General features: G+C 49.9%; 1 protein-coding gene across 2 annotated transcripts in view; it reads left to right on the top strand.

The window, feature by feature from the left end:
• Nucleotides 1-23,066, top strand: part of itga1 (integrin, alpha 1) — a 95,679-nt gene that overhangs the window by 37,233 nt on the left and 35,380 nt on the right. For both annotated transcript variants that reach the window (XM_064977484.1, XM_064977483.1), the window contains exons 3-5: nucleotides 12,646-12,758; nucleotides 19,746-19,834; nucleotides 22,876-22,990. In XM_064977484.1, the coding sequence (XP_064833556.1) occupies nucleotides 12,646-12,758; nucleotides 19,746-19,834; nucleotides 22,876-22,990 (317 nt within the window). The remainder of the gene's footprint in view (nucleotides 1-12,645; nucleotides 12,759-19,745; nucleotides 19,835-22,875; nucleotides 22,991-23,066) is intronic.

The following is a 23,066-nucleotide window of genomic DNA, read 5'->3' as shown; positions in this document are numbered from 1 at the left end:
ACATAGTGCTAGGTCAGTGTGCTAGGTCAGTGTGCTAGGTCAGTGAGCTTGAACAGAGTGCTAGGTCAGTGTGCTTGGACAGAGTGCTAGGACAGTGTGCTTGGACATAGTGCTAGGACAGAGTGCTAGGACAATGTGCTAGGTCAGTGTGCTAGGACAGTGTGCTTGTTCAGTGTGCTAGGTCAGTGTGCTAGGTCAGTGTGCTTGGACAGAGTGCTAGGACAGAGTGCTAGGTCAGAGTGCTAGGACAGAGTGCTATGTCAGTGTGCTTGGACAGAGTGCTAGGTTAGGTGCTTGGACAGAGTGCTAGGACAGAGTGCTAGGACAATGTGCTAGGTCAGTGTGCTCGGACAGTGTGCTTGTTCGGTGTGCTAGGTCAGTGTGCTTGGACAGAGTGCTAGGTTAGTGTGCTTGGACAGAGTGCTAGGACATAGTGCTAGGTCAGTGTGCTTGGACAGAGTGCTAGGTCAGTGTGCTTGGACAGAGTGCTTGGACAGAGTGCTAGGTCAGTGTGCTAGGTCAGTGTGCTAGGACAGTGTGCTAGTTCAGTGTGCTAGGTCAGTGTGCTAGGTCAGTGTGCTTGGACAGAGTGCTAGGACAGAGTGCTAGGTCAGTGTGCTTGGACAGAGTGCTTGGACATAGTGCTAGGTCAGTGTGCTAGGACAGAGTGCTAGGACAGAGTGCTAGGTCAGTGTGCTTGGACAGAGTGCTAGGACAGAGTGCTAGGTCAGTGTGCTTGGACAGAGTGCTTGGACATAGTGCTAGGTCAGTGTGCTAGGTCAGTGTGCTAGGTCAGTGAGTGAGCTGAACAGAGTGCTAGGTCAGTGTGCTTGGACAGAGTGCTAGGACAGTGTGCTTGGACATAGTGCTAGGACAGAGTGCTAGGACAATGTGCTAGGTCAGTGTGCTAGGACAGTGTGCTAGTTCAGTGTGCTAGGTCAGTGTGCTAGGTCAGTGTGCTTGGACAAAGTGCTAGGACAGAGTGCTAGGTCAGAGTGCTAGGACAGAGTGCTATGTCAGTGTGCTTGGACAGAGTGCTAGGTTAGTGTGCTTGGACAGAGTGCTAGGACAGGACAATGTGCTAGGACAGTGTGCTAGGTCAGTGTGCTAGGACAGTGTGCTTGTTCAGTGTGCTAGGTCAGTGTGCTTGGACAGAGTGCTAGGTTAGTGTGCTTGGACAGAGTGCTAGGACAGAGTGCTAGGTCAGTGTGCTTGGACAGAGTGCTAGGACAGTGTGCTTGGACATAGTGCTAGGACAGAGTGCTAGGACAGAGTGCTTGGACAATGTGCTAGGTCAGTGTGCTAGGACAGTGTGCTAGTTCAGTGTGCTAGGTCAGTGTGCTAGGTCAGTGTGCTATGACAGCTAGGACAGAGTGCTAGGTCAGTGTGCTTGGACAGAGTGCTTGGACAGAGTGCTAGGACAACGTGTGGTCAGTGTGCTAGGACAGTGTGCTAGTTCAGTGTGCTAGGTCAGTGTGCTAGGTCAGTGTGCTAGTTCAGTGTGCTAGGTCAGTGTGCTAGGTCAGTGTGCTTGGACAGAGTGCTAGGACAGAGTGCTAGGTCAGTGTGCTTGGACAGAGTGCTAGGACAGTGTGCTTGGACATAGTGCTAGGACAGTGTGCTAGGGACAGAGTGCTAGGACAACGTGCAGTGTGCTAGGACAGTGTGCTAGTTCAGTGTGCTAGGTCAGTGTGCTAGGTCAGTGTGCTTGGACAGAGTGCTAGGACAGAGTGCTAGGTCAGTGTGCTTGGACAGAGTGCTAGGACAGTGTGCTTGGACATAGTGCTAGGTCAGTGTGCTAGGTCAGTGTGCTTGGACAGAGTGCTAGGTCAGTGTGCTAGGTCAGTGTGCTTGGACAGAGTGCTAGGTCAGTGTGCTAGGTCAGTGTGCTAGGACAGAGTGCTAGGTCAGTGTGCTAGGTCAGTGTGCTTGGACATAGTGCTAGGTTAGTGTGCTAGGACAGAGTGCTAGGTCAGTGTGCTTGGACAGAGTGCTTGGACAGAGTGCTAGGTCAGTGTGCTAGGTCAGTGTGCTAGGACAGTGTGCTAGTTCAGTGTGCTAGGTCAGTTGTGCTAGGTCAGTGTGCTTGGACAGAGTGCTAGGACAGAGTGCTAGGTCAGTGTGCTTGGACAGAGTGCTTGGACATAGTGCTAGGTCAGTGTGCTAGGACAGAGTGCTAGGACAGAGTGCTAGGTCAGTGTGCTTGGACAGAGTGCTAGGTCAGTGTGCTAGGTCACAGAGTGCTTGGACATAGTGCTAGGTCAGTGTGCTAGGTCAGTGTGCTAGGTCAGTGAGCTTGACAGAGTGCTAGGTCAGTGTGCTTGGACAGAGTGCTAGGACAGTGTGCTTGGACATAGTGCTAGGACAGAGTGCTAGGACAATGTGCTGGTCAGTGTGGACAGTGTGCTTGTTCAGTGTGCTAGGTCAGTGTGCTAGGTCAGTGTGCTTGGACAGAGTGCTTGGACAGAGTGCTAGGTCAGTGTGCTAGGACAGAGTGCTAGTCAGTGTGCTTGACAGAGTGCTAGGTCAGTGTGCTTGGACAGTGCTAGGTTACTTGGACAGAGTGCTAGGACAGAGTGCTAGGACAATGTGCTAGGTCAGTGTGCTCGGACAGTGTGCTTGTTCGGTGTGCTAGGTCAGTGTGCTTGGACAGAGTGCTAGGTTAGTGTGCTTGGACAGAGTGCTAGGACATAGTGCTAGGTCAGTGTGCTTGGACAGAGTGCTAGGTCAGTGTGCTTGGACAGAGTGCTTGGACAGAGTGCTAGGTCAGTGTGCTAGGTCAGTGTGCTAGGACAGTGTGCTAGTTCAGTGTGCTAGGTCAGTGTGCTAGGTCAGTGTGCTTGGACAGAGTGCTAGGACAGAGTGCTAGGTCAGTGTGCTTGGACAGAGTGCTTGGACATAGTGCTAGGTCAGTGTGCTAGGACAGAGTGCTAGGACAGAGTGCTAGGTCAGTGTGCTTGGACAGACTGCTAGGACAGAGTGCTAGGTCAATGTGCTTGGACAGAGTGCTTGGACATAGTGCTAGGTCAGTGTGCTAGGTCAGTGTGCTAGGTCAGTGAGCTTGAACAGAGAGTGCTAGGTCAGTGTGCTTGGACAGAGTGCTAGGACAGTGTGCTTGGACATAGTGCTAGGACAGAGTGCTAGGACAATGTGCTAGGTCAGTGTGCTAGGACAGTGTGCTAGTTCAGTGTGCTAGGTCAGTGTGCTAGGTCAGTGTGCTTGGACAAAGTGCTAGGACAGAGTGCTAGGTCAGAGTGCTAGGACAGAGTGCTATGTCAGTGTGCTTGGACAGAGTGCTAGGTTAGTGTGCTTGGACAGAGTGCTAGGACAGAGTGCTAGGACAATGTGCTAGGTCAGTGTGCTCGGACAGTGTGCTTGTTCGGTGTGCTAGGTCAGTGTGCTTGGACAGAGTGCTAGGTTAGTGTGCTTGGACAGAGTGCTAGGACAGAGTGCTAGGTCAGTGTGCTTGGACAGAGTGCTAGGACAGTGTGCTTGGACATAGTGCTACAGAGTGCTAGGACAGAGTGCTAGGACAATGTGCTAGGTCAGTGTGCTAGGACAGTGTGCTAGTTCAGTGTGCTAGGTCAGTGTGCTAGGTCAGTGTGCAGTGCTAGGACAGAGTGCTAGGTCAGTGTGCTTGGACAGAGTGCTAGGTTAGTGTGCTTGGACAGAGTGCTAGGACAGTGTGCTAGGTCAGTGTGCTAGGACAGAGTGCTAGGTGCTTGGACAGAGTGCTTGGACAGAGTGCTAGGACAGTGTGCTAGGACAGTGTGCTAGGACAGTGCTAGTTCAGTGTGCTAGGTCAGTGTGCTAGGTCAGTGTGCTTGGACAGAGTGCTAGGTCAGTGTGCTTGGACAGAGTGCTTGGACATAGTGCTAGGTCAGTGTGCTAGGACAGAGTGCTGGACAGAGTGCTAGGTCAGTGTGCTTGGACAGAGTGCTAGGTCAGTGTGCTTGGACAGAGTGCAGAGTGCTAGGACAGTGTGCTAGGTCAGTGTGTTGGACAGTGTGCTAGTTCAGTGTGCTAGGTCAGTGTGCTAGGACAGAGTGCTTGGACAGAGTGTGCTTGGCTTGGACAGAGTGCTAGGACATAGTGCTAGGTCAGTGTGCTTGGACAGAGTGCTAGGTCAGTGTGCTTGGACAGAGTGCTTGGACAGAGTGCTAGGTCAGTGTGCTAGGTCAGTGTGCTAGGACAGTGTGCTAGTTCAGTGTGCTAGGTCAGTGTGCTAGGTCAGTGTGCTTGGACAGAGTGCTAGGACAGAGTGCTAGGTCAGTGTGCTTGGACAGAGTGCTTGGACATAGTGCTAGGTCAGTGTGCTAGGACAGAGTGCTAGGACAGAGTGCTAGGTCAGTGTGCTTGGACAGAGTGCTAGGACAGAGTGCTAGGTCAATGTGCTTGGACAGAGTGCTTGGACATAGTGCTAGGTCAGTGTGCTAGGTCAGTGTGCTAGGTCAGTGAGCTTGAACAGAGTGCTAGGTCAGTGTGCTTGGACAGAGTGCTAGGACAGTGTGCTTGGACATAGTGCTAGGACAGAGTGCTAGGACAATGTGCTAGGTCAGTGTGCTAGGACAGTGTGCTAGGTCAGTGTGCTAGGTCAGTGTGCTAGGTCAGTGTGCTTGGACAGTGTGCTAGGACAGAGTGCTAGGTCAGAGTGCTAGGACAGAGTGCTATGTCAGTGTGCTTGGACAGAGTGCTAGGTTAGTGTGCTTGGACAGTGTGCTTGGACAGAGTGCTAGGTCAGTGAGCTTGGACAGAGTGCTAGGTCAGTGCAGTGTGCTAGGACAGTGTGCTTGGACAGTGTGCTAGTTCAGTGTGCTTGGACAGAGTGCTAGGTCAGTGTGCTATGACAGCTAGGACAGAGTGCTAGGTCAGTGTGCTTGGACATAGTGCTAGGTCAGTGTGCTAGGACAGAGTGCTTGGACAGAGTGCTAGGTCAGTGTGCTTGGACAGAGTGCTAGGTCAGTGTGCTTGGACAGAGTGCTTGGACAGAGTGCTAGGTCAGTGTGCTTGACAGAGTGCTAGGTCAGAGTGCTAGGTCAGTGAGCTAGGTCAGTGTGCTAGGACAGTGTGCTTGGACAGTGTGCTAGTTCAGTGTGCTAGAACAGTGTGCTTGAACAGTGTGCTAGGTCAGTGTGCTAGGACAGAGTGCTAGGTTAGTGTGCTAGTTCAGTGTGCTTGGTCAGCGTGCTAGGACAGAGTGCTTGGACAGAGTGTTAGGTCAGTGAGCTAGGTCAGTGTGCTATGACAGCTAGGACAGAGTCCTAGGTCAGTGTGCTTGGACAGAGTTCTTGGACAGTGTGCTTGGACAGTGTGCTAGTTCAGTGTGCTAGTTCAGTGTGCTTGGATAGAGTGCTAGGACTGTGTGCTAGGTCAGTGTGCTCGGACAGTGTGCTTGGACAGTGTGCTTGGACAGAGTGCTAGGCCAGTGTGCTAGGACAGAGTGCTAGGTCAGTGTGCTAGTTCAGTGTGCTCGGACAGTATGCTTGGACAGTGTGCTTGGACAGAATGCTAGGACAGAGTGCTAGGACAGAGTGCAGGTCAGTGCTAGGACAGTGTGCTTGGACAGTGTGCTAGTTCAGTGTGCTAGAACAGTGTGCTTGAACAGTGTGCTTGGACAGAGTGCTAGGTCAGAGTGCTAGGTCAGAGTGCTCAGTGTGCTTGGATAGAGTGCAGGTCAGTGCTAGGTCAGTGTGCTAGGACAGTGTGCTTGGACAGTGTGCTAGTTCAGTGTGCTAGAACAGTGTGCTTGAACAGTGTGCTAGGTCAGTGTGCTAGGACAGAGTGCTAGGTCAGAGTGCTAGGTCAGAGTGCTAGGTCAGAGTGCTAGGTCAGTGTGCTAGGTCAGTGTGCTAGGTCAGTGTGCTAGGACAGTGTGCTTGGACAGTGTGCTAGGTCAGTGTGCTCAGAGTGCTGGTCAGAGTGTGCTAGGTCAGTGTGCTTGGACAGTGCTAGGTCAGTGTGCTAGGTCAGTGTGCTAGGTCAGTGTGCTAGGACAGAGTGCTAGGTCAGTGTGCTAGGACAGTGTGCTAGGTCAGTGTGCTGGGACAGTGTGCTAGGACAGGTCAGTGTGCTAGGACAGTGTGCTTGGACAGAGTGCTAGGTCAGTGTGCTTGGACAGTGTGCTAGGACAGTGTGCTTGGACAGTGCTAGGACAGAGTGCTAGGTCAGTGTGCTTGGACAGAGTGCTAGGACAGTGTGCTTGGACAGTGTGCTAGTTCAGTGAGCTTGGACAGAGTGCTAGGACAGTGTGCTAGGTCAGTGTGCTCGGACAGTGTGCTTGGACAGTGTGCTTGGACAGAGTGCTAGGTCAGTGTGCTTGGACAGAGTGCTTGGACAGAGTGCTAGGTCAGTGAGCTTGGACAGAGTGCTAGGTCAGTGAGCAAGGTCAGTGTGCTAGGACAGTGTGCTTGGACAGTGTGCTAGTTCAGTGTGCTTGGACAGAGTGCTAGGTCAGTGTGCTATGACAGCTAGGACAGAGTGCTAGGTCAGTGTGCTTGGACATAGTGCTAGGTCAGTGTGCTAGGACAGAGTGCTTGGACAGAGTGCTAGGTCAGTGTGCTTGGACAGAGTGCTAGGTCAGTGTGCTTGGACAGAGTGCTTGGACAGAGTGCTAGGTCAGTGTGCTTGACAGAGTGCTAGGTCAGAGTGCTAGGTCAGTGAGCTAGGTCAGTGTGCTAGGACAGTGTGCTTGGACAGTGTGCTAGTTCAGTGTGCTAGAACAGTGTGCTTGAACAGTGTGCTAGGTCAGTGTGCTAGGACAGAGTGCTAGGTTAGTGTGCTAGTTCAGTGTGCTTGGTCAGCGTGCTAGGACAGAGTGCTTGGACAGAGTGTTAGGTCAGTGAGCTAGGTCAGTGTGCTATGACAGCTAGGACAGAGTGCTAGGTCAGTGTGCTTGGACAGAGTTCTTGGACAGTGTGCTTGGACAGTGTGCTAGTTCAGTGTGCTAGTTCAGTGTGCTTGGATAGAGTGCTAGGACTGTGTGCTAGGTCAGTGTGCTCGGACAGTGTGCTTGGACAGTGTGCTTGGACAGAATGCTTGGACAGAGTGCTAGGACAGAGTGCTAGGTCAGAGTGCTAGGTCAGTGTGCTCGGACAGTGTGCTTGGACAGTGTGCTTGGACAGAATGCTTGGACAGAGTGCTAGGACAGAGTGCTAGGTCAGAGTGCTAGGTCAGTGAGCTTGGACAGTGTGCTAGTTCAGTGTGCTAGAACAGTGTGCTTGAACAGTGTGCTTGGACAGAGTGCTAGGTCAGAGTGCTAGGTCAGAGTGTTAGGTCAGTGTGCTTGGATAGAGTGCTAGGTCAGTGAGCTATGTCAGTGTGCTAGGACAGTGTGCTTGGACAGTGCGTTAGTTCAGTGTGCTAGAACAGTGTGCTTGAACAGTGTGCTAGGTCAGTGTGCTAGGACAGAGTGCTAGGTCAGAGTGCTAGGTCAGAGTGCTAGGTCAGAGTGCTAGGTCAGTGTGCTAGGTCAGTGTGCTAGGTAAGTGTGCTTGAACAGTGTGCTTGGACAGTGTGCTAGGTCAGAGTGCTAGGTCAGAGTGCTAGGTCAGTGTGCTTGGACAGAGTGCTTGGACAGAGTGCTAGGTCAGTGTGCTAGGTCAGTGTGCTAGGACAGAGTGCTAGGTCAGTGTGCTAGGACAGTGTGCTAGGTCAGTGTGCTTGGACAGAGTGCTAGGTCAGTGTGCTAGGACAGAGTGCTAGGTCAGTGTGCTAGGTCAGTGTGCTAGTGTGCTAGTTCAGTGTGCTAGGTCAGTGCTAGGTCAGTGTGCTAGACAGTCAGAGTGCTAGGTCAGTGTGCTTGGACAGAGTGCTTGGACAGTGTGCTTGGACAGTGTGCTAGGAGTGTGCAGTGTGCTTGAACAGTGTGCTAGGACAGTGTGCTAGTCAGTGTGCTTGGACAGTGTGCTTGCTTGGACAGTGTGCTAGGTCAGTGTGCTTGGACAGAGTGCTAGGTCAGTGTGCTAGGACAGTGTGCTTGGTCAGTGTGCTAGGACAGAGTGCTTGGACAGAGTGCTAGGTCAGTGTGCTAGGACAGTGTGCTTGGACAGAGTGCTAGGTCAGTGTGCTAGGACAGTGTGCTTGGACAGTGTGCTAGGACAGTGTGCTAGAACAGTGTGCTTGAACAGTGCTTGGACAGAGTGCTAGGTCAGAGTGCTAGGTCAGAGTGTTAGGTCAGTGTGCTTGGATAGAGTGCTAGGTCAGTGAGCTAGGTCAGTGTGCTAGGACAGTGTGCTTGGACAGTGCTAGTTCAGTGTGCTAGAACAGTGTGCTTGAACAGTGTGCTAGGTCAGTGTGCTTGGACAGAGTGCTAGGTCAGAGTGCTAGGTCAGAGTGCTAGGTCAGAGTGCTAGGTCAGTGTGCTAGGTCAGTGTGCTTGGTCAGTGTGCTTGGTCAGTGTGCTTGGACAGTGTGCTTGGACAGAGTGCTTGGACAGAGTGCTAGGTCAGTGTGCTAGTCAGTGTGCTTGGACAGTGTGCTAGTTCAGTGTGCTAGGTCAGTGTGCTTGGACAGAGTGCTAGGTCAGTGTGCTAGGACAGAGTGCTAGGTCAGTGCTAGTTCAGTGTGCTTGGACAGAGTGCTTGGACAGAGTGCTAGGACAGTGTGCTAGGACAGTGTGCTAGGACAGTGTGCTAGTTCAGTGTGCTAGGTCAGTGTGCTTGGACAGTGTGCTTGGACAGAGTGCTAGGACAGAGTGCTAGGTCAGAGTGCTAGGTCAGTGTGCTTGGACAGAGTGCTAGGACAGTGTGCTAGGACAGTGTGCTTGGACAGTGTGCTTGGACAGAGTGCTAGGTCAGTGTGCTTGAACAGTGTGCTTCAGTGTGCTACAGTGTGCTAGGTCAGTGTGCTAGGTCACTAGGTCAGTGTGCTACAGCTAGGTCAGTGTGCTAGGTCGGTGTGCTTGAACAGTGTGCTTGGACAGTGTGCTAGGGACAGAGTGCTAGGTCAGTGTGCTGGTCAGTGTGCTTTGGACAGTGTGCTAGGACAGTGTGCTAGAACAGTGTGCTTGAACAGTGTGCTAGGTCAGTGTGCTAGGACAGAGTGCTAGGTCAGTGTGCTAGTTCAGTGTGCTTGGTCAGTGCTAGGACAGAGTGCTTGGACAGAGTGCTAGGTCAGTGAGCTAGGTCAGTGTGCTATGACAGACAGAGTGCTAGGTCAGTGTGCTTGGACAGAGTGCTTGGACAGTGTGCTAGGTCAGTGTGCTAGTTCAGTGTGCTAGGTCAGTGTGCTTGGACAGAGTGCTGGACAGTTGCAGGTCAGTGTGCTACAGTGTGCTTGGACAGTGTGCTTGGACAGAGTGCTAGGTCAGTGTGCTTGGACAGTGTGCTAGGACAGTGTGCTAGGTCAGTGTGCTTGGACAGAGTGCTAGGTCAGTGAGCAAGGTCAGTGTGCTAGGACAGTGTGCTTGGACAGGTGCAGGTCAGTGTGCTTGGACAGAGTGCTAGGTCAGTGTGCTTGGCTACAGAGTGCTAGGTCAGTGTGCTTGGACAGAGTGCTAGGTCAGTGTGCTTGGACAGAGTGCTTGGACAGAGTGCTAAGTCAGTGTGCTTGGACAGAGTGCTAGGTCAGTGTGCTAGGACAGTGTGCTAGGACAGAGTGCTAGGTCAGTGTGCTTGGACAGAGTGCTAGGTCAGTGTGCTAGGTCAGTGTGGTCAGTGTGGACAGTGTGCTTGGACAGTGTGCTAGTTCAGTGTGCTTGTGCTGCAGTGTGCTAGGACAGTGTGCTAGGACAGTGTGCTAGGTCAGTGTGCTGTGGGTCACAGAGTGCTTGGACAGAGTGCTAGGTCAGTGTGCTTGGACAGAGTGCTTGGACAGAGTGCTAGGTCAGTGTGCTTGACAGAGTGCTAGGTCAGTGTGCTAGGTCAGTGTGCTTGGATAGAGTGCTAGGTCAGTGTGCTAGGTCAGTGTGCTTGGACAGTGTGCTAGGACAGTGTGCTAGGTCAGTGTGCTAGGCAGTGTGCTTGGACAGAGTGCTTGGACAGTGTGCTAGGTCAGTGTGCTTGGACAGTGTGCTGTGTCAGTGTGCTTGGACAGAGTGCTAGGTCAGTGTGCAGAGTGCTGGACAGAGTGCTAGGTCAGAGTGCTAGGTCAGTGTGCTTGACAGTGTGCTAGGTCAGTGTGCTAGGTCAGTGTGCTTGAACAGTGTGCTTGGACAGAGTGCTAGTCAGTGCTTGGACAGTGTGCTAGGACAGAGTGCTAGGTCAGTGTGCTTGGACAGAGTGCTAGGTCAGTGAGCTAGGACAGAGTGCTAGGTCAGTGAGCTAGGTCAGTGTGCTAGGTCAGTGTGCTTGGACAGTGTGCTAGGTTCAGTGTGCTTGAGTGCTAGGTCAGTGCTGGTCTGCTAGGAGTGTGCTAGGAGAGTGCTAGGTCAGTGTGCTAGGACAGTGTGCTTGGTGCTTGGACAGTGTGCTAGGACAGAGTGCTTGGACAGAGTGCTAGGTCAGTGTGCTAGGACAGTGTGCTTGGACAGTGTGCTAGGTCAGTGTGCTAGACAGTGTGCAGTGTGCTTGAACAGTGTGCTTGGACAGTGTGCTAGGTCAGACAGTGCTAGGACAGAGTGCTAGGTCAGTGTGCTTGGACAGAGTGCTAGGACAGAGTGCTTGGACAGGTGCTAGGTCAGTGTGCTAGGACAGTGTGCTAGTTCAGTGTGCTAGGTCAGTGTGCTAGGACAGTGTGCTTGGACAGTGTGCTAGTTCTAGTCAGTGCTAGGTCAGAGTGCTAGGTCAGTGTGCTTGGACAGAGTGCAGTCAGTGCTTGGACAGAGTGCTAGGTTAGAGTGCTAGGTCAGTGTGCTTGGTCAGTGTGCTAGGACAGTGTGCTTGGACAGTGTGCTTTCAGGTCAGTGTGCTAGTGTCAGTGTGCTTGGACAGAGTGCTAGGACAGTTCAGTGTGCTTGGTCAGTGTGCTGCTGGACAGAGTTCTGGACAGTGTGTTCTTGGACTAGGTCAGTGTGCTGGACAGAGTGCTAGGTCAGTGTGCTAGTTCTGTGCTTGGATGTGCTAGGTGTGCTAGTTCAGTGTGCTTGGACTAGGACTGTGCTAGGTCAGTGTGCTCGGACAGTGTGCTTGGACAGTGTGCTTGGACAGAGTGCTAGGCCAGTGTGCTAGGACAGAGTGCTAGGTCAGTGTGCTAGTTCAGTGTGCTCGGACAGTGTGCTTGGACAGTGTGCTTGGACAGAATGCTAGGTCAGAGTGCTAGGACAGTGTGCTAGGTCAGTGTGCTAGGTCAGTGTGCTTGGACAGTGTGCTTGGACAGAGGCCAGTGTGCTAGGACAGAGTGCTAGGTCAGTGTGCTAGTTCAGTGTGCTAGGACAGTGTGCTTGGACAGTGTGCTTGGACAGAATGCTATGTCGGAGTGTTAGGTCAGTGTGCTAGTTCAGAGTTCAGAGTGCTTGGACAGAGTGCTTGGACAGAGTGCTAGTTCAGTGTGCTAGGACAGAGTGCTAGGACAGTGTGCTCGTTCAGTGTGCTTGGACAGTGTGCTTGGACAGAGTGCTAGGTCAGTGTGCTAGGACAGAGTGCTAGGTCAGTGTGCTAGGACAGCTAGGTCAGTGTGCAAGGACAGCTAGGTCAGTGTGCTAGGACAGCTAGGTAAGTGTGATAGGACAGCTAGGTCAGTGTGCCTGGACAGAGTGCTCGGACAGTGAGGGTCAGGCACAGATGTCTATACAGTATGTAACTGTAGCTGTGTGATCTGAGATGATTACAGCTTTCTCTCTCTCAGATGGCTGTGTGTGTTTGTGTGTTCCCACCGCTGGCTCCCTCTTTAGGTGATCAGGGGCCATTAGGAGGGTGGAATGTTAATTAGCGGACTGTTTACATGCTAGCAGATAACTAGCATAGTTTAGACTCGTATCCTACTCAAAAGATTTCTGAGAGAGAACCAAACCCAGCTGGAGTTTGTTATCACACTCAGCTAACAAGCTGTATTGCAACACAGAGTGTGGGTTACTCACTCAGAACATGTAAACAACGTAATGAGTAAACATGGTAGGCCTAACTGTTCAAATGTATACTTTCCACTGCACTTTTTCAGATACCTTTTCTTATAGTTAAGATTCTTATAGGCCAAGATAAAGCAAAGCAGTTCGCCACATACAACGATACAGAGTTACACATTGAGTAAAACAAACATACAGTCAATAATACAGTATCAACAAGTCTATAAGTATATATAAGTATATAAGTCTATAAGTCTATAAGTATATATATATATATATATATATATATATATAAGTAAGTCTATAAGTCTATAAGTATATATATATATATATATATACTTATAGACTTATAGACATATATACTTATATATACTTATAGACTTGTTGATACTGTATCATTGACTGTATGTTTGTTTTACTCAATGTGTAACTCTGTATCGTTGTATGTGGCGAACTGCTTTGCTTTATCTTGGCCAGGTCGCAATTGTAAATGAGAACTTGTTCTCAACTTGCCTACCTGGTTAAATAAAGGTGAAAAAAAATAATAATAAAAATAGTGTTTTGTTAGTGAGAAAAACCAAGAACTCAACCCCTGGTCATGAGGTGATTTCCAGTTGTTGCTTACAATGTCACCATATCCTGTCAAATGTATGGTGGCTGGGGTATGGAATAGTCTGCTAACCTCTCTCCTTTGTCTCTCTTTAAAGGGTGCTGATTGGTTCTCCCCTGGCCGGCCAGCCAGCCAAACGGACTGGAGATGTCTACAAATGCCGTGTGGGTCAAGGATCAAACCCTAGATGTATCAAACTGGAGCTGCCTGGTGAGAACCTGTGTGTGTGTGTGTGTGTGTGTGTGTGTGTGTGTGTGTTATAACTATCCTTGTGAGGTCAAGTATAGTAAAACAAGGAAAACATGGACAACTGGGGACATTTCGTGTGTCCCCACAAGGAAAGAGGCTATTTAACTTCCTTGTTAGGTTAAGGGTTAGGTTTACAATTAGGGTAGGGTTAACTGGGGACATTTAGGGTTGGTCCCCACAAGGAAAGTTTTTACAAACGTGTTGTGTTTGTGTTAGGTTTACAATTAGGGTCCTCAAGGGTCAGCACTTAGCTTTAAGTTTAGCCTCTAAATATATCCCATTTAGGACGCTTTTGTCCATAGTTACACAAGTCGTGCTGTGTGTACTTTTTTACATTGATACTGCGTTATTGATCCTCAACGCTTGGCGTCAAGCACTATGCTCTACCGACTGAGCCACACAGGACCCCACTAATATTGTATGGTGTGCTGGTCTGGTCTGGGACTCCCTGCCTCCCTGGCAGTGTGCTGGACAGGACGTCAAGCACAGCAGCACAACAGCAGAACAGGAAGACACTACATAAACAGGATTTTAACGTCTCATCTCATTCACTCACAACTGTATTATCATTAACTAACCAGATAACCAATATGACTCCATTCCACTGCTTCATGCTTCAGCTTCTGGCCTTCTAATGACGCTGACTCAATACTGAACAAGGTTGGGGTCAATTCCATTTCAGTAAAGTAAATTAAGGAAGGAAACTTCATTGACTGAAATTAAATGGATTTGACCCCTGCCCTGATACTGACTCACTTCCAGCAGGCAAGGTTTATTATTTATTTTATTGAACGTTTATTTAACGAGGAAAGTCACTTAATTAAGAACAAATTCTTATTTTACAATGACGGACTACCCCTGTCAAACCCGGACGACGCTGGGCCAATTGAGCACCGCCCAATGGGTTGAGCCTAGTTAGGATTATTAAATCAATTTAATGGAATTTAATCAATTACATTTGGAATACATAATATAATTTATTATATATTTAACATGAACATTATCTGTTGTTTTGGTATCTACAAAACAAGAAATGTGAAAAAACTGAAACAGCCCTATCTCGTGCAACAAACACAGAGACAGGAACAATCACCCACAAAACCCAACACAAAACAGGCTACCTAAATATGGTTCCCAATCAGAGACGATGACTAACACCTGCCTCTGATTGAGAACCATATCAGACCAAACATAGAAATAGATAAACCAGACACACAACATAGAATGCCCACCCAGCTCACGTCCTGGCCAACACTAAAACAAGGAAAAAACACACGAACGATGGTCAGAACGTGACAGTAAGAGATAAGGGTATCTGTCCTCCACATGACAATCTGGTCATATACAGTGTCAGTCTTACAATAGCTGTATTGTCCTATAGCTTGATGGCTTCTTTTCTTCTTTAAAATGCTGCTAGACAGAGATCACATGTTATGAACTTGAGTGAAGACCCAAACGCGGTTTTAACAGAAAACAGAGTTCTTTAATAAAAAACAGGAATGGCATAAATCCTCTTCCAACGTAGTCAATGGAACAAAAGAACGTAGTATAATGCAGGTTGCACCTGCCATGCATGCAGACTCCGACAGGACAGGACAAGGTGGAAGCAAACGAGACGACAGCTTGCTTCTGGCATCAAAAAACACAAACAAGAATCAGACACTGAAAGTAGCAGGAACAGAGAAAGAAATAGAGACCTAATCAGAGGGGGAAGAGAGAACAGGTGGGGAAAGAGAGAATGAGCTAGTTAGGGCAGATGTAGAACAGCTGAGGAATGAGAGACAGAGAAGGTAACCTAAAAAGACCAGCAGAGAGAGAGAATGAAGAGAAAGGACAGGAACAGACATAACAAGACATGACAGTACCCCCCACTCACCGAGCGCCTCCTGGCGCACTCGAGGAGGAAACCTGGCGGCAACGGAGGAAATCATCGATCAGCGAACGGTCCAGCACGTCCCGAGAGGGAACCCAACTCCTCTCCTCAGGACCGTACCCCTCCCAATCCACTAGGTACTGATGACCACGGCCCCGAGGGCGCATGTCCAAAATCTTACGAACCCTGTAGATGGGTGCGCCCTCGACAAGGATGGGGGGGGGGCCACGAGCGGGGGCGCGAAGAACGGGCTTAACACAGGAGACATGGAAGACCGGGTGAACGCGACGAAGATAGCGTGGAGAAGAAGTCGCACTGCGACAGGATTAATGACCTGGGAAATACGGAACGGACCAATGAACCGCGGGGCCAACTTGCGAGAAGCTGTCTTAAGGGGAAGGTTCTGAGTGGAGAGCCATGACCGCAACAATATCTAAGACTCTTGGTCCTACGCTTATTAGCGGCCCTCACAGTCTGCGCCCTATTACGGCAAAGTGCTGACCTGACCCCTTCCAGGTGCGCCGCAACGCTGGACAAAAGCCTGAGCGGAGGGGACGCAGGACTCGGCGAGCTGAGATGAGAACAGCGGAGGCTGGTACCCGAGGCTACACTGAAAAGGGGATAGACCGGTAGCAGACGAGGGAAGCGAGTTGTGGGCGTACTCTGCCCAGGGGAGCTGTTCTGACCAAGACGCAGGGTTACGAAAAGAAAGACTGCGTAAATGCGACCAACAGTCTGATTGGCCCGTTCGCTTGACCGTTAGACTGGGGATGAAAGCCGGACGAGAGACTGACGGAAGCCCCAATCAAACGGCAAAACTCCTCCAAAATTGAGACGTGAACTGCGGGCCTCTGTCGGAAACGACGTCAGACGGAGGCCATGAATTCGGAAAACATTCTCGATAATGATCTGAGCCGTCTCCTTAGCAGAAGGGAGCTTATCGAGAGGAATGAAATGAGCCGCCTTAGAGAATCTATCGATTAAGAATAACTGTCCTCCCCGCTGATGAAGGCAGTCCGGTGATAAAATCTAAAGCGATGTGAGACCACGGTCGAGAGGGAATGGGAAGGTCTGAGACGGCCGGCAGGAGGAGAGTTCCCAGATTTAGTCTGCGCGCAGACCGAACAAGCGGCGACAAATCGACGCGTCACGTTCCCGAGTGGGCCACCAGAAACGCTGGCGAATGGAAGCGAGCGTTCGAAGGCCGGGGTGGCCGGCTAACTTGGCAGAGTGGGCCCACTGAAGAACGGCCGGACGAGTAGGAACGGGAACGAACAGAAGGTTCCTAGGACAAGCTCGCGGCGACGGAGTGTGAGCGAGTGCTTGCTTTACCTGCCTCTCAATTCCCCAGACAGTCAACCCGACAACACGCCCCTCAGGGAGAATCCCATCGGGGTCGGTGGAGACCTCAGAAGAACTGAAGAGACGAGATAAAGCATCAGGTTTGGTGTTTTTGAGCCCGGACGATAAGAAATAACAAACTCGAAACGAGCGAAAAACAGAGCCCAACGAGCCTGACGCGCATTAAGTCGTTTGGCTGAACGGATGTACTCAAGGTTCCTATGGTCAGTCCAAACGACAAAGGAACGGTCGCCCTCCAACCACTGTCGCCATTCGCCTAGGGCTAAGCGGATGGCGAGCAGTTCAAGCGATTACCAACATCATAGTTACGTTCTGACGGCGATAAGCGATGAGAGAAAAACGCGCAAGGATGGACCTTGCTGTCAGAGAGAGCGCTGAGAAAGAATGGCTCCCACGCCCACCTCTGACGCGTCAACCTCAACAACAAACTGTCTAGAGATGTCAGGTGTAACAAGAATAGGTGCGGATGTAAAACGATTCTTAAGAAGATCAAAAGCTCCCTGGGCGGAAACGGACCACTTAAAGCACGTCTTAACAGAAGTAAGGGCTGTGAGGGGAGCTGCCACCTGACCGAAATTACGGATGAAACGACGGTAGAAATTAGCGAAGCCCAGAAAGCGCTGCAGCTCGACGCGTGACTTAGGAACGGGCCAATCAATGACAGCCTGGACCTTAGCGGGATCCATCTTAATGCCCTCAGCGGAAATAACGGAACCGAGAAAAAGGGACAGAGGCGGCATGAAAAGTGCACTTCTCAGCCTTCACATAAAGACAGTTCTCCAAAAGGCGCTGGAGGACGCGGCGCACGTGCTGAACATGAATCGAGAGAGACGGTGAAAAAATCAGGATATCATCCATGTAAACGAAAACAAAAAATGTTCAGCATGTCTCTCAGGACGTCGTTAACTAGTGCCTGAAAGACAGCTGGAGCGTTAACGAGGCCGAAAGGAAGAACCCGGTATTCAAAGTGCCCTAACGGAGTGTTAAACGCCGTCTTCCACTCGTCCCCCTCCCTGATGCGCACGAGATGGTAGGCGTTACGAAGGTCCAATTTGGTGAAAAACCTGGCTCCCTGCAGGATCTCGAAGGCTGAAGACATAAGAGGAAGCGGATAACGATTCTTAACTGTTATGTCATTCAGCCCTCGATAAACCACGCATGGGCGCAGGGACCCGTCCTTCTTCTGAACAAAAAGAACCCCGCGCCGGCGGGGGAGGAGGAGGAGACTATGGTACCGGCGTCGAGCGAAACCGACAAATAATCCTCGAGAGCCTTACGTTCGGGAGCCGACAGAGAGTATAATCTACCCCGGGGGGGAGTAGTTCCCGGAAGGAGATCAATACTACAGTCATACGACCGGTGTGGAGGGAGAGATGTGGCCTTGGAACGACTGAACACCGTGCGCAGATCGTGATACTCCTCCGGCACCCCTGTCAAATCGCCAGGCTCCTCCTGTGAAGAAGAGACAGAGGAAACAGGAGGGATAGCAGACATTAAACAGGTTACATGACAAGAAACATTCCAGGATAGGATAGTATTACTAGACCAATTAATAGAAGGGTTATGGCGCACTAGCCAGGGATGACCCAAAACAACAGGTGTAAAAGGTGAACGAAAAATTAAAAAAGAAATGGTTTCGCTATGATTACCAGAGACAGTGAGGGTTAAAGGCAGCGTCTCACGCTGAATCTTGGGGAGAGAACTACCATCTAAAGCGAACAAGGCCCTGGGCTCCCCTAACTGTCTGAGAGGAATGTCATGTTCCCGAGCCCAGGTCTCGTCCATAAAACAGCCCTCCGCCCCAGAGTCTATCAAGGCACTGCAGGAAGCAGATGAACCGGGCCAGCGGAGATGGACCGGAAAGGTAGTGCGTGATCCAGAAGGAGAGGCCTGAGTAGTTGCGCTCACCAGTAGCCCTCCTCTTACTGATGAGCTCTGGCCTTTTACTGGACATGAGGTGACAAAATGACCAGCGGAGCCGCAGTAGAGACAGAGGCGATTGGTGATTCTCCGTTCCCTCTCCTTGGCCGAGATGCGAATACCCCCCAGCTGCATAGGCTCAGCATCCGAGCCGGCGGAGGAGGGTGGCAGTGATGCGGCAGGTGGCAGTGATGTGGAGAGGGGAGCAACGGAGAACGTGAGCTCCTTTCCACGAGCTCGGCGACGAAGATCAAACCGTCGCTCTATGCGAATAGCGAGAGCTATTAAGGAGTCCAGACTGGAAGGAACCTCCCGGGAGAGGATCTCATCCTTAACCTCGACGTGGAGACCCTCCAGAAAACGAGCGAGCAAAGCCGGCTCGTTCCAGTCACTAGAGGCAGCGAGAGTGCGAAACTCAATAGAATAATCCGTTATGGATCTATTCCCCTGACATAGGGAAGACAGGGCCCTGGAAGCCTCCTCGCCAAAAAACAGAACGGTCAAAAACCCGTATCATCTCCTCCTTAAAGTCCTGATACTGGTTAATACACTCAGCCCTCGCCTCCCAGACTGCCGTGCCCCACTCACGTGCCCGTCCGGTAAGGAGAGAAATGACGTAGGCGATGCGGGCTGCGCTCCTGGAGTAAGTGTTGGGCTGGAGAGAGAACACCACATCACACTGAGTGAGGAATGAGCGGCACTCAGTGGGCTCCCCAGAGTAACACGGCGGGTTGTTGATCCTGGACTCGGAGACTCGGAAACCCTGGAAGTGGGCGGTGGATCGAGGTGGAGTTGGTGAACCCGTCTTGTGAGGTCGGAGACTTGGACGGCCAGGGTCTCAACGGCATGTTGAGCAGCAGACAATTCCTCCTCGTGTCTGCCTAGCATCGCTCCCTGGATCTCGACGGCGGAGTGAAAAGGGTCCGGAGCCGCTGGGTCCATTCTTGGTCTGATTCTTCTGTTATGAACTTGAGTGAAGACCCAAACGCGGTTTTAACAGAAAACAGAGTTCTTTAATAAAAAACAGGAATGGCATAAATCCTCTTCCAACGTAGTCAATGGAACAAAAGAACGTAGTATAATGCAGGTTGCACCTGCCATGCATGCAGACTCCGACAGGACAGGACAAGGTGGAAGCAAACGAGACGACAGCTTGCTTCTGGCATCAAAAAACACAAACAAGAATCAGACACTGAAAGTAGCAGGAACAGAGAAAGAAATAGAGACCTAATCAGAGGGGGAAGAGAGAACAGGTGGGGAAAGAGAGAATGAGCTAGTTAGGGCAGATGTAGAACAGCTGAGGAATGAGAGACAGAGAAGGTAACCTAAAAAGACCAGCAGAGAGAGAGAATGAAGAGAAAGGACAGGAACAGACATAACAAGACATGACATCACATGTAATTATACATAGAGGATATACCATTTAGCAGACATGTTCACCCTAACAGACTTACAACAGTGAGAGCATGCATACATTTCAGTATTTGTGACCCCAGCTGGAATCAAAACTCACAACCCTGGCATAGCTAGAGTAATGCTCTTACCAGACTAACGCATTTATGCTGGAAAACAAAATATGAAGACTGTAGAGTTAGATCATAGCTCAAGTAATGAACGATCCTATAAATAACTACATGTCAATAGTGCACATTGTTAAAAGTGAAGTCCGGAGGGGTTCAAGAGGGGCTTGAGGGGTGGTCTGTCTATGGTCTGTCTTTCTATGGGAAAATTATACAGGAATTTGAGCAGCTGTTTTTTCTTTCTTTCACTGACTTTATTCCATATTTTCCCAGAAAACACAACAATTCCTAACTTACACGAAGTCAAGGAAAACATGACCATGGGAACGACGTTGGTTACCAACCCTCAAGGAGGCTTTCTGGTAAGAGGACACGTGACAATGTAGATGGCAGCCCTGGACTGCAAGAGCCAGTGGACTGTACAGTTGTTACTGTATGTAGAGATGACATATACAGTTAAAGTCGGAGGTTTACGTACACATTAGCCAAATATATTTAAACTCAGTTTTTCACAATTCCTGACATTTAATCCTAGTAAAAATTCCCTGTCTTAGGTCATTTAGGATCACCACTTTATTTTAAGAACGCAAAATGTCAGAATAATAGTAGAGAGAATGATATATTTAAACTTTTATTTCTTTCATCACATTCCCAGTGGGTCAGAAGTTCACATACACTCAAATAGTATTTGGTAGCATTGCCTTTAAATTGTTTAACTTGGGTCAAACGTTTCAGGTAGCCTTTCACAAGCCGTCCACAATAAGTTGGGTGAATGTTGGCCCATTCCTCCTGACAGAGCTGGTGTAACTGAGTCAGTTTTGTAGGCCTCCTTGCTTGCACACACTTTTTCAGCTCTGCCCACACATTTTCTATAGGATTGAGGTCAGGGCTTTGTAATGGCCACTCCAAGGCCTTGACTTTGTTGTCCTTAAACCGTTGTGCCACAACTTTGGGTGTATGCTTGACGTCATTGTCCATTTGCGACCAAGCTTTAAGTTCTGATGTCTTACATTTACATTACATTTAAGTCATTTAGCAGACGCTCTTATCCAGAGCGACTTACAAATTGGTGAATTCACTTTCTGACATCCAGTGGAACAGCCACTTACAATAGTGCATCTAAATCATTTAAGGGGGGGTGAGAAGGATTACTTATCCTATCCTAGGTATTCCTTGAAGAGGTGGGGTTTCAGGTGTCTCCGGAAGGTGGTTATTGACTCTGCTGTCCTGGCGTCGTGAGGGAGTTTGTTCCACCATTGGGGGGCCAGAGCAGCGAACAGTTTTGACTGGGCTGAGCGGGAACTGTACTTCCTCAGTGGTAGGGAGGCGAGCAGGCCAGAGGTGGATGAACGCAGTGCCCTTATTTGGGTGTAGGGCCTGATCAGAGCCTGGAGGTACTGCGGTGCCGTTCCCCTCACAGCTCCGTAGGCAAGCACCATGGTCTTGTAGCGGATGCGAGCTTCAACTGGAAGCCAGTGGAGAGAGCGGAGGAGCGGGGTGACGTGAGAGAACTTGGGAAGGTTGAACACCAGACGGGCTGCGGCGTTCTGGATGAGTTGTAGGGGTTTAATGGCACAGGCAGGGAGCCCAGCCAACAGCGAGTTGCAGTAATCCAGACGGGAGATGACAAGTGCCTGGATTAGGACCTGCACCGCTTCCTGTGTGAGGCAGGGTCGTACTCTGCGGATGTTGTAGAGCATGAACCTACAGGAACGGGCCACCGCCATGATGTTGGTTGAGAACGACAGGGTGTTGTCCAGGATCACGCCAAGGTTCTTAGCGCTCTGGGAGGAGGACACAATGGAGTTGTCAACCGTGATGGCGAGATCATGGAACAGGCAGTCCTTCCCCGGGAGGAAGAGCAGCTCCGTCTTGCCGAGGTTCAGCTTGAGGTGGTGATCCGTCATCCACACTGATATGTCTGCCAGTCTTGAGATGTTACTTCCATATATCCACACAATTTTCCTTCCTCAGGATGCCATCTATTTTGTGAAGTGCACCAGTCCCTCCTGCAGCAAAGCACCCCCACAACATGATGCTGCCACCCCCGTGCTTCACGGTTGGGATGGTGTTCTTCGGCTTGCAGGCCTCCCCCTTTTTCCTCCAAACATAACGATGGTCATTATGGCCAAACAGTTCTATTTTTGTTTCGTCAGACCAGAGGACATTTCTCCAAAAGAATGATCTTTGTCCCCATGTGCAGTTGCAAACCGTAGTCTGGCTTTTAATGGCGATTTTGGAGCAGTAGCTTCTTCCTTGCTGAGCAGCCTTTCAGGTTATGTTGATGTAGGACTCGTTTTACTGTGGACATAGATACTTTTGTACCCAGACCACAAGGTCCTTTGCTGTTGTTCTGGGATTGATTTGCACTTTTACATTCAGCTCTAGGAGACATAACACGTTTCCTTCCTGAGCGGTATGACGACTGCGTGGCCCCATAGTGTTTATACTTGCGTACTATTGTTTGTACAGATGAACGTGATACCTTCGGGTGTTTGGAAATTGCTCCCAAGGATGAACCAGACTTGTGGAGGTCTCCATTTTTGTCTGAGGTCTTGGCTGATTTCTTTTGATTTTCCCATGATGTCAAGAAAAGAGGCACTGAGTTTGAAGGTAGACCTTGAAATACATCCATAGGTACACCTCCAATTGACTCAAATGATGTCAATTAGCCTATCAGAAGCTTCTAAAGCCATGACATAATTTTCTGGAATTTTCCAAGCTGTTTGAAGGCACAGTCAACTTAGTGTATGTAAACGTCTGACCCACTTGAATTGCGATACAGTGAATTATAAGTGAAATAATCTGTCTATAAACTATTGTTGTAAAAATGACTTGTGTCATGCACAAAGTAGATGTCCTAACCGACTTACCAAAACTATAGTTTGTTAACAAGAAATTTGTGGAGTGGTTGAAAAACGATTTTAATGACCAACCTAAGTGTATGTAAACTTCCGACTTCAACTGTATATCACACACACTGTACGGTTGTTACTGTATGTAGAGCTGACATATATATCACACACAATGTACGGTTGTTAAACAAAACAGATTCATCAATAGTGGTTTGAGTTGTAAACTCATACATCCCTCATATGGGGAGTAAACTGTAGGAAAACACTAAGGACATCATCTGGAGGAGTTCTAGTATTTAAAGTAATTCCATTTTCCAAATATTGTTTGCAATTGCAGACCCCATCTCATTTTTTTTCTCTCTCTCGCTCTCTCTCTCTCTCTCTCTCTCTCTCTCTGTCTATCTCTCTCTGTCTCTGTCTCTCTCTCTCTGTCTCTCTCTCTGTCTCTCTCTCTCTGTCCCTCTCTCTGTCTCACTGCTCATGTAAGGACTTTCAGATCCCGCCGTGACAAGTGTGTGTGTGCGCACGTGTGTGCTCTTGTCTTCCAGGCCTGTGGTCCACAGTACGGCTACATGTGTGGTCAGCAGACATACATCTCTGGGGTCTGTACCAATGTCAGCTCAACCTTCCAGGTGCTCAACTCCATCGCCCCGGCTGTGCAAGGTACAAGTTCACCCTAACTCTCGCTAGACGACAGTACCCCTCACACTCCTCCCTTTACACACAGAAACAACTACAC

This window comes from Oncorhynchus masou, chromosome 11 (genome assembly GCF_036934945.1).
Source record: "Oncorhynchus masou masou isolate Uvic2021 chromosome 11, UVic_Omas_1.1, whole genome shotgun sequence".
Classification (NCBI taxonomy): domain Eukaryota; kingdom Metazoa; phylum Chordata; class Actinopteri; order Salmoniformes; family Salmonidae; genus Oncorhynchus; species Oncorhynchus masou.
Note: the sequence above shows the minus strand (reverse complement) of the source record. Positions and strands in the feature narration are given on the sequence as shown.